This window comes from Leptonychotes weddellii, chromosome 12 (assembly GCF_054177405.1).
Source record: "Leptonychotes weddellii isolate Sample4059 chromosome 12, ASM5417740v2, whole genome shotgun sequence".
NCBI classification, from domain to species: Eukaryota; Metazoa; Chordata; class Mammalia; order Carnivora; family Phocidae; genus Leptonychotes; species Leptonychotes weddellii.
This window is the reverse complement of record NC_138380.1, coordinates 9,919,510-9,933,962: the sequence shown is the minus strand read 5'-3', so window position 1 is coordinate 9,933,962 and position 14,453 is coordinate 9,919,510. Positions and strand designations below refer to the sequence as shown.

Here is a 14,453-nt window from a genome sequence, read left to right as displayed (position 1 = left end):
ATCTTTGTTTCTTTTTATTTAATTCTGCTCCATTTAATTTAAGTGAGTTTGTGTTTAGAATAAATATGAGAGTCAGTTATTCGGGAGAGTTTCCTTTTCCAGTGTTCAGATTACAAAGCCAGGTGTAGGTAATAATTGACCGTTAGGACGATGGCATAAAATATCACAAGAGTAGGGGGACCTGGGTGGCTCAGTCAGTTAAGCATCTGCCTTCGGCTCAGGTCATGATCTCAGGGTTCTGGGATTGAGCCCCGCATCGGGCTCCCTGCTCAGTGGCGAGTCTGCTTCTCCCTCTCCCTCTGTGCTCTCGCCCTCTGTGTTCTTTCTCTCTCTCGCTCTCAAATAAATAAAATCTTAAAAAAATATATCACAAGAGTAAGAAAATCTTGTAAAAGGAAGACATGAAGGGAGGCCAGTAGCTTAACATAATGATGTAGACTCATGTTTAGAACCACTAACACGACAAAGTCCAGTAAAGACTTGTAGGAACCTCAACAAAATTCCAAGAGCATCTGTTCCAGGCAATATTGATCACTTATTTTGGGCCCAAGTGGTCAGAATGATGAGGAAGAGTAATTTTTTTTTTTCTTTTTAACACAAGTTTGGGAACTAAGTGGCCAAAAGAGTATGACAACAGTGATTTCTTTAACATGTTAAGTATGTCATCTTTTGAATTCTCTTCCTCTCTGGTAGGCTCGTGTGCCATTCAGGTGTATGATTTATGTGATTATATATTATAATCCATGTTCTGTAGATCTATTTTTTTCACATCCTCTCATGTATCAATATCAGTCCCCATTTTTCTTCTTCCATGAAATTAAGATGCACCAGGGAAACCTTTGCCTTCCATCTCTCTCCTAATGCATGATTTTCCTTTTGCTTCTCAAAAAGCCTTGTTGCTGACTATTCATCTCCTTGACTATTCTACTCATTTGTTAACTTAGGCAACACATTTTGTCTCTGGCCATTATCTGAGTCTCCTTATCTCCACAGTATCAGGACATTGCTTGCTCAGTACCGCTCTGCTTGTTCTGCTCCCTCCCTCTTTACCCCCTGACCTTCCTCCCCTCTCCCCCCACCAAAAACAATAATTTGAATTAAAAAAATATTAGCTCTAAATGTAACAATAAGCACTGTGGCGCTACTGTGGGACCTATTTTAAAAGTAGAAAAAAAACAAGCAATATTTTTATAAAAATGATGTTTTAACTATGCTTAGAAAATTATTATTCACTAAAATATGTATACCTTAAATTAAGGTTAAAATCCAAAGAGGGAAGAAGAAGAGGCAAATATAGGATAATGTGTCTCACAGAAAATATAAGCCATAGGTTTGGATTCAGAATGTTTCTACAAGGACCCATTAGAAAAATCAGGGGATTACATTCACTTTTATGTCAGTTCAAAAAATACTTGAGACAACATAGACCAGAAAGACCAAGCTTTTGCCAAGATAACTGGGATAGATGAGTTATAAAGAGATGTCTGCCAGCAGGTCTCAGGAGAGGCTCTGATTCAAAAAGAGAAAACAAAACCAAAAACTGTATTTTGTTAAGAAATTAAAGAAAATGCCTGAGTGTATGAGAGACTACTCTTAATTGTTTCAATATTTGAGTTACAGGACTTTAATAAACAGATTATATTTTGTTGTTATGACTTCTTTTTATATATATTCTTTTAATGTTAGTCACAGTTTCCAGAGGGCTGAGGGTGACAGGAGTCTGCTGGGTGCTTCCCAGATGTTATCGCATCTTTCCCCAATGACACTGGAATGTAGATACGGTGAAGTAACAGCGGACTTCTCCTCAGCAAAACAGATGCCAGAAGAGAACATTCAAAATGATGGGGGGAGGCATCACTCTACACTTTTACACTTAGCCAAAAATTCATTCAGGAATAAGAGAACCAAACGAGAGGAAATCTTATGAGATAAAGCCTAGCAAAATGTATCCCCCACAGGCCTTCAATGGAAGAACTCTAAACCGATGTACTTGGATCTTTTTTGAAGTGAAAGTATATGATGTAAGGAAAACATGCCGAGCACACAAGTTGCTAAAACATGTTAGTAAATGTAGCTGTTAATGTAGACAAAACAGGAAAAAGGAAATGCTTATCAGCAATGAAAGTTTGATTAAGTAATACCAGTGAGTCATTAAATCAAAAGAAGTCCCTCGTCATGGCTAGCAAGAAGATGAAAATCTTGAATAATTGTAGACTTCATTAGAAAAATTTAGAATTAACGTGTGTGTTAAAAATTTAAAGGGGTGCTTGGGTGGCTCAGTTGGTTAAGCATCTGCATTTGGCTCAGGTCATGATCCCAGAGTGCTGGGATCAAGATCGAGCCCCACATCAGGTTCCCTGCTCAGTGGGGAGTCTGCTTCTCCCTTTCCCTATGCCACCCCCCACTTGTGCTCTCTCTCTCAAATAAATAAACAAAATCTTTTAAAAAAAATTTAAAGGTAAATCATCTTTGCTGCCTCTAGAACCTTACCTCATTAGGTGGTTGTAGTGACTTCGAAGTGTACCCACCCTGCAGTGATGCCATGGACTTCTAGCCACAGACAAGGACCACTGTTCTGGTGCACAAAGCTCCTGAATTCTGTTGCCAACTGGGTCAGATCAGTGCCTGTGCAGCTCGGCTACTCTGACCCCAGTAGTCCTGACCCCAGCAGTGCAGTGCCTCACTCGCCACAGAGGACTGTTCCCAAAGGATTTGAGGCAAGAGCCAGTTTCACAGGAGCGTTAGAAGAGGCACCTTGGAAATGGGCACAGCTAGCTAGGAGGTTGGAGATTTCCTGATATGGCCAGCAGGTCTGATGTTCTAGAGTAAAGTAAGCTAGCTGAGTTGGACTGTGATTGGTGCATGTTAGGATTCCTCTGCAGGTGTTTCCTGCAAGTGCAGGACTTAGGTTTAATTTTCAACGTGGGCCAGACCACTGGGGCAGCCTCTGTGCTATGGGTCCTGATATATGAATTAATTATCACAAAATATGCTAGTGAGGGTGTCAAATGGGGTGATCTTTACCTGAAGAGGCAGAATAAGCACAGTTTTGAGGAGTGATGAGGGATAGAAACAGAAAAATGTTCACCGTTAGCCCAGAAGGCTGACCTATAGCCTGCATAGTTCTGATAAGGATCAAATACATACTGGTTGCTACATTCTTTAAGGGACTCATGACTGCCTGTACATCTCACCGCTAGTTAATATCCAGCTGAATGATAAGCACCAGAGAAATCGTGCAAAAGTAGTTTTACGAGTAGAAATTTGAGGAAACATTTATGATCTAATACTCCCCGCATGTCCCCTTAAGCACTAATCATATAACCACCAGCTTCATACAGCAAAAGTGAAGCTCTTATTGCTCATGGGTCCTGTCCCCATGCTACTTAAATAAGCTTACAAAGTTGCACCGCAAAATGTCTCAAGAATTCTTTCTTGGCCGCTGGGCTTGACGACCCCACAACAAGGAGTTGTATTTTTCTTTGAAGGTGTTCAGTTTGTGACTGAGGATTTTGCCTTTCATTTCAGAATAATACTGTTGTTAACCATGAGAACAATAGTATTGACAACATTCAGCCCTTGCCTTGAATGGATTAGCACCCAGTTAGTGTTATCAAGAAATTTCCAGAAGACTGAGCCCGAATAGAACAAAATTAATGATTCTAAAAGAAAATATGCTGTTCTCTCTTAATCTGCTAGATAAGCAACAGAATCTATCAGTGTGGTTTATAAACCTACAGAAAACCAGGTGTTGAAATGGGAATTTTTGAAGGAATGAAAGAAAAGGCATAGTCCAAGGAAGAGAAAAAAAGAAAAGAAAAAGATAATCACAAGAAATGGCCCTTGTCCTTGGCTGACCTTGGGAATCACCTGGGAGCTTTTTTTTTTTTTAAAGATTTTATTTATTTATTTGAGAGAGAGTGAGTGAGAGAGATTTTTGAGAATGGCAAGTTGCTTAGAAAGATGGTCCATAAACAGGATGAAAATATTCTGGAATCCTAAAAGATGACCCAGTTTAAAAAATGAATCAGATTCTGGAGGACCTATGATTTTCCTGGTAGGATTTCTCTTTCAGCCCAATGAGTATTTAATAAGTGAGATATTGACCTGTGATGTTGTGATTTTTAAGAAATATGTTTGGTCTTCCTGGCTCACAGGTCCCAAAACTTTTGTAATTTCCTGAAGGATAAGAGCAATGGGAACATCTTTTATTATAACATTCAGTCTCTTGTCCTCAGTTCCTGAAATTACTTTGGAGCCATAAAGGTGAAATGGGTGTCTTGTTATTCATAACAAGCCCCCTTCCACCACAGCTGTCTTTATGTTAATGAGGTGACTTTTGGAAAGCACCTAAGGTGGGGGCTGGTTGCCAGGGGAACCAGAGGGGCTGGAAGTTGGATCCATCACCGATGCCTAATGGTTTAATCAGTCATGCCTGTGGAATGAAGCCTCCATTAAAACCCAAAAGGACGGGGCGCCTGGGTGGCTCAGTTGTTAAGCGTCTGCCTTCGGCTCAGGTCATGGTCCCAGGGTCCTGGGATCGAGCCCCGCATCGGGCTCCCTGCTCTGTGGGAAGCCTGCTTCTCCCTCTCCCACTCCCCCTGCTTGTGTTCCCTCTTTCGCTGTGTCTCTCTCTCTGTCAAATAAATAAATAAAATCTTTAAAAAAAACCAAACAAACCCAAAAGGACAGGGTTCAGAGAGCTTCCAGGCTGGGGAACCAGAACTCTTCCATGTCTGGGTCCTCTGACCAGGGCCTCACCCTATGTGTCTCTGTTCATCTAGCTATTGATTTGCATCCTTTCTGTAAGAAATCAGAAGTGAGTAAACCGGTTTCCTGAGTTCTGTGAGCCACTCTGGAAAATTAAGCAAACCCAATGATGGTGTCACAGGAACCTAGGATTTATAGCCAGTTGGTGAGAAGCACCCAAGTAATGACATGGACTTGTGATTGTCATCTGCAGGCCAAGGAGGCAGTAGTGGGAACTTCTGGTCTGTAGCCGGGAGGTCAGAAGCCCAGATAAGGCTTGTGATTGGCATCCAAAATGGGGGGCAATCTTGTGGGGGCAGAATGCTAAATCTGTGAAATCTGACACAATCTCAGCGTAGATATTGTCACATCTGGGTTGAACTGTAGAACGCCTGGCTGGTGTCTAGAGAATCGTTGCATGTGTGGGGGGGATCCCCCAATACACACAGTGGAGTTGGGTGCAGAACCCCTTTAGACCACAGCAAATATAATGAGGTCAGACACAGATAATTCTCATCCTTTCTTCTTTGATAGGACAAAAATTACAGGCCACCTCGTGTTTCCAATAGTGATGAAAGAAAAACTCTTTTTCTTTGTAAATCGGTAAGATTGTCCATAAACTTTGTTCAAACCAAAATCCTGACTTATGGCCTGCCAAGCATGCATTGTACATTGGCTTTGTGAATGAATAGCCTCAAGGAAAGCCATCTTGTCCTTGAGATATTGATCAATGCTCCTTCTCCCTGCATTCCTTGATGTTAAAACTCATGATTCCTGCCTATATGACAAATGCATAATTTTTTGAGCTTTTACAAGACATAAAAAAGGATATAACCCTGTAAAAACCATTCATTCTCTGGAGCACTTTCTTCCCTGTGAAGATTGCTTCCCTTGGGCTGTCCTACCTTGGGTTCTAATAAAACTCTATTTTCTTTTTATATTAGAGTTTTCTCTCTGTGGTAAATTTGTGTTGACAATTGCACGTAAAGAAAGGAAGTCACTCTGGAAACTATTAATAAACAGCAGAAATGTAAGCCATGTGGAACTAGTCTAACATAGAGCAGAAAGATTCCTAGTGACTCTTACTTCGAATAATTTTGTCCTTCTGAAGCTCTTGAGAGTGGGGACCTGTCAGCTGATGTCAATGTTTTCCTTCTGCAGATTATGAAGTGGGGTACTTTTCCAATGGGAATAGCTCCATGATAATGTAATTATGAGAAAGGCTGTTGAAAATAATAATGATGACTGAGATAAAGAAGCCCATGGTGAAGGATTTTTGGTAGGACTACATTTAGTAATTATAAAATTTTGCTGCTTTGAAGATTTTTCAAAAAATTTTATATGATCTTGCCTCCTTTAGGGAATATAGTCAGTGGTATTGTAATGACATTGTATGGTGACAGATGGTGGCTACGTTTGTGGTGAGCATGGCATAAGGAATAGAGTTGTGGAATCACTATGTTGTACCCCTAAAACTAATGTAACACTGTGTGTCTGTTATACTTAAAAAAAAAAAAAAAGCTTTGTATGACAGGAAAGCTAATCATAATCATAAGGTTATCTTTTTATCATTATAATGTTAATTTTTTAACTCAGTTACTAACTGGAGTTTAACACACTTAAAATATCAGTATTGTAGAATAGGATTAGCATTCACTCTGTATATAAATTGGGTAACATTTCATGAAAGAACAAAACATTAATAAGACTGTGAGTCTCCTGGGGGTCCTGATTGATTCTGTCAGAGAGTCCTTGTGACAATGAACATCGGTATCAGGCAGGAAGACTACCATATTTATAAGATGTCAACTCTCGTTTACTGACCTTAAGTGGAAGCTAGTCCAGAAACGACAATACAGTACTTAGGGTACAGTACTTTTTTAGAGTGTTGGGTAATGTTTGGGTTGGGGATAATTGTGTATGATGGAGGTGAGCAGGGAATAACTACCTTTTCCTTGGAGGAATCAACATGGAGGAGATTCCTGATTGTCAGCTTCTGAGACACAACTGTGCTTGGCTTCCCATCTTCCTCTCTCCTTCCCTCTGGGTGTCAACTATCAACATGAAGCACACATTCTCCTCTTCCCCTCTGTGTTGTAAGTCTTGTAAGGAAGGCCAGTTGTTTTATAATGTTTCCTGTGTCTTGACAGTGGGTTCTGTTCAGAGTAACAGTTAATAAATCTATTTGGGTAGCACATCTTTTTTTTTAAAAAAAAAAAAGATCTTATTTATTCATTTGAGAGAGAGAGAGCACAAGCAGGGGGGAGGGGTGGAGGGAGAGGGAGAAGCAGACTCCCCACTGAGCAGGGAGCCCAATGTGGGGCTCGGTCCCAGGAGCCTGAGATCACGACCTGAGCCAAAGGCAGATGCTTAACTGACTGAGCCACCCAGGCGCCCCATGAGTACCACATCTAAATCACATTCTCCACTTAGTCTTTCTTCAATAGCTCTTGTCTCTCTCCCTTAATTAATTCTCAATAGGAGTGATGTAGAAGCTTGTTCTTTATTGACAAACTTGAATACCCCAGCATATTGTTCCCACGCTTACAGTTGAAACTCACCACACTGGGGCATTTGGATTGTAGATTTCAGTGGCTTACAGTTGCTTGTGCTGTGTGGGAAGGGAGCTCTAAAGGACACTGGGAGCTGGGACAAGGGGTAAAGGGACTTGCTCCTTCCTGTTTGCTTGCTGGTCTTGTCAGGATTGCTCAACCACCCTATACATTGCCAGTGGCTGCTGGTGCCTGTCGCTCCAGTCTTTATTTTCCAACTTTCCCAGAATGAGCCTCCTTCCTCCCCGTGGAAGGCAACAGTGGAAGCTGGGGAGCACCTCCCCCTCAGAGGTCAAGTCTGAACCCTGACTCCTCTGACCTTCTAGTTTGTAACTACGCCAAACTCTGCTCTGGGTCTTAGTCTTAGGGATGGTGGCTGCTTCAGTCAACTCCTATCTGTGTATCACAGAGCTCCATTTTTACTGTTCAAATTCTGCAACGTCACTTTAACCATTTTGTTACATTAAAATCTCTATTGAAAAATCTGTATGACTTCTCTTTTCCTGTGGGATTCCCATCTGATTCAAAGAGAGGTTTGAAAAGCACTCTGAAATTTGGGACAGCTATACAAGTTATTACATAAAATATCTGGGCAGGTATGAGAGTTAAAGAACAGAAAATTACTCTGTAATATTTCTAAAATTACCTGATGTGTTTCAAGGTGATCCAGTAATTATAGGTGTGGTGTGTGTTACCTATACCCATGAGTGAAAATGCCCAAGACATTTAGGAATTTTGTTCACTAAGTGAAGACAGAACAATGAAGTAGAAAAAAAAAAAAAGTGGGCACCAGGTCAGACAATGGTATAGTATCTCTTTATAAAGGGAACAGAAGAAAGAAACATAAAGGTCAAGAAGAAGAGTGCTAAACAGAAAACAGAAATGGTAGACAGTCTAGTTATCTCAATATTTACATTGAATGAAAATAGATTACATCCTCCTATTTTCACATTGATATTTCCAAACCCATAAAATATAGCTATATATTGTTTGCAAGAGCAACTAAAACACAGTCACAAAGAAAACCTAGGAATAAGCGTATTGAAGAACATATCCTGTGCAAATATGTGATAAATTGAAGCAACAATGTAAATACTAGGCAGATATTTACATTTATGTTTATATAAGGCAGAAAACATTAATTAGTATAGAGAGAGTTACTATATACAAATTCAGGTAATAGGCTATCAAGAAGATGTAACAATCATAAATATGTATGTATGTGACCACATAGCTACAGTATAGAATTAGGGGAAGAAAACCCAGAGAATTATCATGAAAAGTTGTTAAATCCAACTTGGTAGTGGGGGATTTAACAAAATGTTCTCAGAAACAAAGTGATAATACTGAAAAAAATTAGAAATACAGGTTCTGAAAAACAGAATTAACCAGCTTGATCTAATACATAAAGAATCCTACACCCAAGAAATAGAGAGGGGCGCCTGGATGGCTCAGTCAGTTAAGCATCTGACACCTAATTTTGGCTCAAGTCATGATCTCAGTGTTGTGAAATCGAGCCCTGCGTTGGACTCCGGGCTCAGCATGGAGTTGGCTTGAGATTCTCTCTTTCCCTCTGCCTGTGCCCCTCCCCCCATTCATACTTGCTCTCTCTCTCAAAACAAACAAAATCTTAAAAAAAAGAAATAGAGAATATATATTACATGCAAATTATATAAAAATTGCAAAATTTGAATATATACAAAGCAACAAAACCTCTCCGATTTTCAAAGAAAAATATCACAAGGATTCATTATTTTACCACAGTGATAATACATTTAAAATTAACAATAAAAGGTAACTCAAATATTTGGAAACCTAAAAATGTACTTCAACATCATTTGTGTTTTAGAAATGAAGTTAATGATGAAAGTTCTAATTGCCACACTTGAGATATATAGCTAAAATGGTAAAAAAAAAAAAAAAAGCAAATATATATCTCAGGTTACATTTATTAAAAAAAAGACACAAAAAGTAAGTTCAATAATCAACTCAGGAAGATGATCAAGAATTAAAATAAACAGGGGCACCTGGCTGGCTTAATCGGTTAAGCATCTGCCTTCGGCTCAGGTCATGATCCTAGAGTCCCAGGATTGAGCCCCGCATCAGGCTCCCTGCTCAGTGAGGAGTCTGCTTCTCCCTCGAACCCTCCCCCGTCTCATGCTCTCTCTCTCTCACATAAATAAATCTTTTAAAAGAGAATTAAACATAAGATATAAAGAGCAAACCTTAATGATGAAAATAAATAATTTTGAAGATCATTAAAATATAAACCTAGTTCTTTTTACAAATACCAATAAAATACATAAAGCTGTGAGAAAAAAAAGAGAAAAGATCTACATATACAATGTTAGGAATAATACATTATATAACCAAAAAAGTAGAGATTTAAAAACAGAATTCTATGAACAAAATTTATTTCAATAAATTTTAAAATTAGAAATATTACTAAAACTTCCTTATGTAGAAATAGAAAATCTGAACAATAAATATTCAAAAAAATTGAATCAATGACCAAAATTATCCTACAATCAGTGAACACTAAGTCAAATAGTTTTAAAGGCAAATTTTATCAATCTTCAAGAAATGGCTAATTTTCTTATTATGTAAAATCTTTTTGAGAACAGAAAAAGAGGACCAACTATCCAGTTCACTTTACAAGGCTAATACAACATTGATGACAAAACTAGAAAAGGATAGTAGAAGAAAAGTAATTTATTGAATAAATCTCAAAAGGTGAAATAAATACAAAAATCTTAAATAATTAGTAAAGTGAGCACAGCATTTTCAATATCAAACAAAAGATATTTTTCAGATAAAACAGAATATTAGGCAAAAATTTTTTTTGAGAAAAATAGGAGCCTTATATGCTAGTAGAATTAGAAGAGGAGGAAATATGGTAGGTTTATATGTTTAATAAATTGGACCATGAACAACATACAGGTAATGGTGACTGTTTCTCTGTAGGCACTAGAGGCCCTTGGACATTATCAGTATGAGAGGGTAGCATCTTTCTGACATGTCAGGGTACAAATCTGGACGTCAGTCACCAATAAGCCTCTCCCTGAACAGGTGTGATGGAGAAAAGCCCATTTCAGATCTACTGCAGGTCAGTGCTCTCAGGGTAAAAAAACAATTGGTCTGTCCATAATTTTCTTGGTTGGCATGTACACTAAAATAACTTTAACTTAGGAAATTCTACTTCTTTTATATTTGAGTATAAGAATAGATTTAGATAAAAGAACAAAAGAAATTTAAGTCACAAAGCCACCATCAAATGGATTCCGTTGTATTCTGCCATTTTGGGAAGAAGAGAAAATATAGTAGCGACAGACCTAGGGGAGCCTTGGTCTTTCCACCCCCTTGAGCTCACAATCTCCGGAAACTAAAAAATAGAGATTGTTTCCTGCCGAGAATTTTCCTTCCCTTTCTGCACTCCAGTTAAATTCTACAAAACAGGATTTAACAAGTCCCATTGGGATACCTTATCCTATTTCCTGACTCTTTACCCTGTTCCCCATAGCTTCTATAGGTCCTGCTACCTGGTCTTACTTTATAAATTGCATTCCTTGTGGTGACTTGATGAAAAAAATAGAATGCATGGTCAATTGGGTCAGGTGTGGTATAAAACTTAGCCAACACCAGAGAGCATGGGAAAAATATATGAGTTTCATCTGCCCTAAATACCACGTAATCTATTTGTAGGGCTAGTGGGTGGGGGGGTGTTGGAGTTTTTGAAACCGAAATAAATCCAAGGTTCTGTTAATTGTGCTATATGAAGGAGCCTGGAAGACATTCTAATGCTTCTTACATTTAGGATCATGGACTCCATAGTGAGTGAAGAAATCATCAGCAGCAGCATTTTGTCATGAATGTCCCTCTAAGAAAACCAGAGCTAAGTACAGTGAGAGCCCCTCTTCCCCAGGAGCAGATGACGGTGTGCAGGATGGGTCTTCATCTCTCCCCCGACACCAAACACTCAGAAGCATCTTGAGAGGTGGGTGAGCTGAGCACAGAATAAAATGCTCTCTTCTGAAAGAAATCCCATTGCCTCTGTTGAGAAAGTTTTTTTCCAAGAGATCATTGGAAGAAAGTAATTTCAACACTAACGTACAGATGCCGTTTACTTTATTGGTATACTTGCACTTCACCCAACTTCTATCCAGCTGGTCTCCTCATTTTTAGCTGTAAATCTGAGATAAGTGTATTATCTAGTCTTTGTTCACTGTACAACATCAGACAGGCTGTAATGAACAATCACAATACAAAATTAATTGTTAGTGTCTGTCAATGCCAAATTTAGCTAACAGGATAATTTAAAAGTTATCTTCCCTTTTAGATACACCTAATATGTACCATTTACTCTCCTGAATTTAGTGTTGAATTTCTTGTTTAAATTATAACATAGCTGTTTGAAGAGGTTTGCTTACAAACCTTTCTATTGCCTCATGGTATTTTCATGAAATAATGGGTTTGATTGACCAAAAAAGGAATTTGTTACAGAGGAGGGGTGTCCTGAAAGTTTTATTTTTAAAATATGAAATTTCTTGTGGTGATTTATTTAAATATAAGAATTATCATCTTTGTGAATCCTTTTTTTTTTTTTAAAGATTTATTTATTTATTTATTTGACAGAGAGAGACACAGCGAGAGAGGGAACACTTGCAGGGGGAGTGGGAGAGCGAGAAGCAGGCTTCCTGCCGAGCAGGGAGCCCGATGTGGGACTCGATCCCAGGACCCTGGGATCATGACCTGAGCCGAAGGCAGACGCTTAACGACTGAGCCACCCAGGCGCCCATCTTTGTGAATCCTTTTAACAGTGCTGTCATTCCAACCAGGTTATATACACCAGCAGATATGAACTGTCTTATATACCCTCAGCTGAGACATGAAGCAGGACATAGAGTATGTTTAGTAAATATCTGTGGATTTTGTATTTTGTCTTTTAGCTATTTGCAGGTAGGAGGAAGATGAGGTACTCATTGGTCCTTCCACTTTGGTTTATTGTGTGCCTTCATCATATGAAATTTTAGAAATAGCATTGTGATCTTCATTGGCTCCAGATATTGCAAGAAAGTTGAACTGAATATGACTAACACTTTTCTAAACAGTTAGGGCCAGTGAATCCTATAGTTGGAAGGGACCTTGGCATTCTTCTGGTTCAACACAGGAATCCTGTCTTAAATAGATGGTTAGTCAATTTCTGATTTAAAACATTCACTGACCTAAAGTTCAACTCCAATAAAACAACCAGTTTTCAAGGAGGTGATTCCAATTGTTACAGCTATTTTTTGAACTAAGATAAAATCATCCTTCAATAATTTCTACTATGAATTCTGATTCTGCCTTTGAAACAGGGCAAAAGATTAGTTGCTTTTGTTTATGAAATCTTTCAAATACTAACTTAACAGAAAAGTTGAATGGGAAACTGATAGGAACTCAATTATGAATTCTTCTAGGATTCTTATTTTAGTGAAATTCAGATGGACTCTGGACTAAAGAAAGATACGGAATCAGGCAAAACAGAAGCAATGACTTAAAAGCTACAATGATTCAAACTTCAGAGTACCCACTCTGTTACAGAAAGATTCTTTTAAAATTTGATAAGCCACAAAAACCTAAAGATTCATGATAAATAATAATTTTTTTACATAGAGTTAAGCTATAAAATATGCTAATGATTTTATGAATATGAGTCCATAGTTAGGGCTCTTGCTCTAGACTTGGATAGGGATCAGTACTTGTTAAGTCCCAGGCTATGACCCACCCTGAAATCATTCAACCAACATTTTTACTAATTAAATAGAATACAATAATATAGAAAATACATTGCACATAATAAGGACTCAAGGATATATATACTAATGCATGTATGTACCTAGTAGTATTTCTTACTGTAGGAGATGGCAAAATATTTGGGAAAAACTAGATAGGTAGGTAGGCAGGAAGATAGATACAGAATTTAAATATAACAGAGTATAAGAGGGGTGACAGGTGTAACATCCTGATGATGAGATAGCACAATCAAAAGAGAACATCTGTAGGTGCGGAAGTCGAAAGACAAAGGTCTCCATTTGAAATCTAGCCAAATTTGTGACAAAAAGCCTGCCATTCTCTTATTTCATTCAAGATTATGCTCTCAGTAAAGATCACAAGGCTTACAAATAATTAATATATTGAAGGAACAAATTCATGAGAAAACCTGATGGAAGAATCACTGACATGCACCTTACCCTTCTTTCCATCCTCATTTTATAGATCCTTGAGTTAGCAGCACACATTCGCACATATGGATATATGTATATCTCCAACCAGGAACACACATGGGCAAACCTTTGATAGAATCATTACAAACTGAAGGAAGTGCCCAGGCCTATGAAGGCAATTTAGGTATTATTAACATTTTGAACTGTGGTGAAAGTTGGTCAATAAACACAAGACTTACTGAAGACTGTAATAGCATGCTAGGATTTAGCTTATTGCAGTGAAAAAATTTTCCTTCTGTGTCATTTGGAATGCATAGTTTCCACTTAGTAAGTGACAAATGGGACAAAAATCTCATTGAAGATGTTTTCTTAGGAAATAAATGATGACACACACAGACCTATCATGTTTAAACACTTCCCTCAGGCATTCAGACTTGGTGAGCTCCATTATCTCTTTCACAGGGAAATGGGGGGAAATCAGACCTCTGTCACAGAGTTCATCCTACTGGGATTTCCCCTCAGTCCAGGGATTCAGATGCTTCTCTTTGGGCTCTTCTCCCTCTTCTTTGTCTTCACCCTGCTGGGGAACGGGCTCATCCTGGGGCTCATCTGGCTGGACTCCCGACTGCACACCCCCATGTACTTCTTCCTCTCCCACCTGGCCATCGTCGACATAGCCTATGCCTACAACACCGTGCCCCAGATGCTGGTGAACCTCCTGAAGCCAGACAAGCCCATCTCCTTTGCTGGCTGCTTGACACAGACCTTTCTTTTCTTGACTTTTGCCCATACTGAATGTCTTCTTCTGGTGGTGATGTCCTATGATCGGTTTGTGGCCATCTGCCACCCCCTCCGATATTCTGCCATCATGAGCTGGAGGGTCTGCATCACCCTGGCATTGACTTCCTGGATTTTAGGAGTCTTCCTGGCCCTAGTACATCTAGTGTTA

The 14,453-nt window shown here is 38.8% G+C and overlaps 1 protein-coding gene across 1 annotated transcript in view; it reads left to right on the top strand.

The window, feature by feature from the left end:
* Nucleotides 1-13,919: 13,919 nt before the first annotated feature.
* The window catches only part of LOC102740257 (olfactory receptor 2A25-like), a 794-nt gene continuing 260 nt past the window's right edge, over nucleotides 13,920-14,453 (top strand). Inside the window, exon 1 of the mRNA XM_081800887.1 lies at nucleotides 13,920-14,449. Coding sequence (XP_081657013.1) covers nucleotides 13,971-14,449 — 479 coding nt within the window. The 5' untranslated portion in view covers nucleotides 13,920-13,970. The remainder of the gene's footprint in view (nucleotides 14,450-14,453) is intronic.